At 32.7% G+C, this 2,731-nt stretch overlaps 1 protein-coding gene across 1 annotated transcript; it reads right to left on the reverse strand.

Annotated features, from left to right (window-relative positions):
• Positions 1-141: 141 nt before the first annotated feature.
• Positions 142-2,518, reverse strand: LOC104545024 (rapamycin-insensitive companion of mTOR-like; the record flags this gene model as incomplete). Its single annotated transcript, XM_010190052.1, has 5 exons — positions 142-226; positions 335-401; positions 536-626; positions 1,665-1,752; positions 2,436-2,518. Coding segments are annotated over 5 exons (414 nt in total), but the record flags the coding sequence as incomplete, so codon positions are not given.
• Positions 2,519-2,731: the final 213 nt, after the last annotated feature.

Below are 2,731 nucleotides of genomic sequence, written 5' to 3' on the forward strand. Positions count from 1 at the left end.
GTCAACTGCACCACCCAGCTTGGTGTCATCATTTTGATGAAAAATACATGTTCCAAATTTGTAACAAATTCAAAGCTCGAATAGGAAATATCTATTTACAATGAGCTACTAATACTACTTATTCTCAGCAAAAAGTCTTACTTACCATGTGCAAAAGTTCTCCTAAAAGGATAGTTGCTCTAACAGATACATGATCATCACTACTTGTGATCACTTCAACCAGACCCTTCAAAAAAGTTAAAAGATTATTACATTTAATGTATAAATACTTAATTTTAATGTTTATAGAAAAAAAAGTAGCAAGCATCTATTTAAAGTTCAAGACGTTAGTTACCTCTAGAAGTCCATTAGTAATAAAAGCTGAAAGCACTAAAGCCAAATAATTATCCATGAGATCAGGCCTAAGGAGAAAAAAGTATGGAAGTAGTTTAGAAAGTACAATTCTTATTGTGTCTGCGAGAAAACAACAAATATTTTTGTTAACAACAAGAGAACACTAAGCCAAGAGTTTAGACTGAGTTTGCAAAATGGTCACCTTGACCTGGCTCGATGTGGTAGTATAGTTTTAGCTTCAGCAGCTACAAAGCCATCAGAAAGCCTCCAGCAGTCCTGAAACCTGCTTGGATCTATAACAAGAAAATACGGACAATGTTAATTATAACAGTGGTTTTCACAGTATTATTTAATAGGTGTCAGTACATAAATAAAAGTTCTTATTAACTGTAATTTCAGGTTTAAAATTATAGAAAATTTTGTCAGAAGGGTTTTCTAACAAGTTATCTAATTCATACTCCTGCGCAAAGCAAGGCTAACTTCAAAGCTAGGACAAAGATCTCCTTTAAGTATCAACCAAAATAATGAAACTTCTAATTCATCAACACATTAAAATTGTTTAACAGAAAATATCATAAACAGTTAAAATTCTGAACTGTACATCTATATGTCACAAAGTAGCAAGTTTGCAACAAAGAATAATTTATTTACTTATAGGTGCAGAACAAGAATTAAGCTTGATTATACAGCTGCATGACATAGACATTTATAATCAGAGTTTGAAGAAGAGAACTGCTGGAACATTCAAGACTGAGACTTGCTCCTTTTGGGCTCATACTTTTGCACTGCGAGACAAAGCAGAAGATACCCTTGGGTTTACAAAGGATTATTTCTAAAGATAAAAGACTAACTCTGCTAAATATATAGACATGAAAACACATACACTTGCCCTAGGAAAAGTAAAAGTCTGCTGAAGTGCAGTGGAGATAGCTAGTAGATACACAGTATATAGAAAAGACCCTTTTTCATATCTTCTCTAACATTCACCAACACTTCTACATTAATAATGCTTCTAACACTTCAAAGTAGTCTAATTTGTAGTAATGTATTTACACAGTCTTTTGTGCAAATGCTCCACTACTGCTTTTGTATGAAACATACAACTGATATATAGTAAGGATGTCAGAAGAAAGTTAGACTTCTAGTAGCTTGATCAACACTGAACAGTTGATAAAAAGTTTTAAACAGGACTTCAGAACACCCAATGAATCCAGTGATGAAACAGTTAAGACTGACATAATTTACAATACAGAGGAAACAGTGAAGGGTTCAAATTTGTAGAAGAGCTTAATAGAAAGAATTTTTATGTGAACCAGTACTAAAATACTCACCTACACTGAGAAGTGCCTCAATAAATTCTTCTACAACAACAGGGAGAGGAAGGCGAAATATATCATAAAGAACCTCAAGCAGACCTTGCTATGAAAAAAAAAAGGCAGAAATTTTATAATTTATAAGAAATAGTCTTTTTGCTCACTATTAATACTGAAGTTGAGTTGGTGTCTTTCTTTCAGGGTTTCTTTTAGGATAACATGCTTATTTTTCATAATCTGAATGAATCTGGAGAAGAGAAGGGAAGGGACTTGCTTACTTTAGAAGTATGCCTGACTGTCATTATGAATTCTACAGAAGCTCTAGCTACTTGGATTACAGTTTTTTAGAACAGTTACTACTGTCACCATCAACTTCTTCACTTTGCAGGTAATTGGGAAGAAACATTTTTATTTCTCTCAGATTCAATGCTTTAAACTCATAACTGCAGCTACTGTGAATTTGCTTTGTCTTGTGGCCAGAGTAAAAATTAATTTATGTACTTCTCTTTCCTCCATACCCTCCTCTCAGACATACAGGGTGTGATTCCATTTTCATTTTATGTGTAAGGAGCTGAGACAGAAAAAGCAAGCATCTTGCTTAAGGTCACACAGGAATTTTATAATGGAATTATAGACTTAGACTTGGGGAATCAAATAAATTCGAGGCTAGTAGTCTCATAATTGGAGTCTGTGTTTAAACCACTAAACTGATAAAACTGTTAAAATTTTAAATATTAATTAAAACATCCAATATTATCCCTATAGCAGTACTAAATATTTACCACCTACCCGTATTTCCATATTTGGTATACAGAGTACCCCAATAAGAGACCGAATCCCAGAATTTCCAGGTTTGCACAGACTGATAATACCTAGAAAACATTAAATACATAATAATATTCCATCATCAAACAAAATAAAAGCATTAGACACACTGTTAAATTTGATTTCCAGTTTGAGTACACACAGATGATAAAAATTACTAATCATAAACATTTTTTACTTTTATAATGTCCTCTCCTTTCTAATCAATGTTTAACAAAGCTTTCTAATCACAAAACTGTTTCTTCATTGAAAACTATAGC

Source organism: Mesitornis unicolor, unplaced genomic scaffold, assembly GCF_000695765.1.
Source record: "Mesitornis unicolor isolate BGI_N332 unplaced genomic scaffold, ASM69576v1 scaffold18298, whole genome shotgun sequence".
Lineage (NCBI taxonomy): Eukaryota > Metazoa > Chordata > Aves > Mesitornithiformes > Mesitornithidae > Mesitornis > Mesitornis unicolor.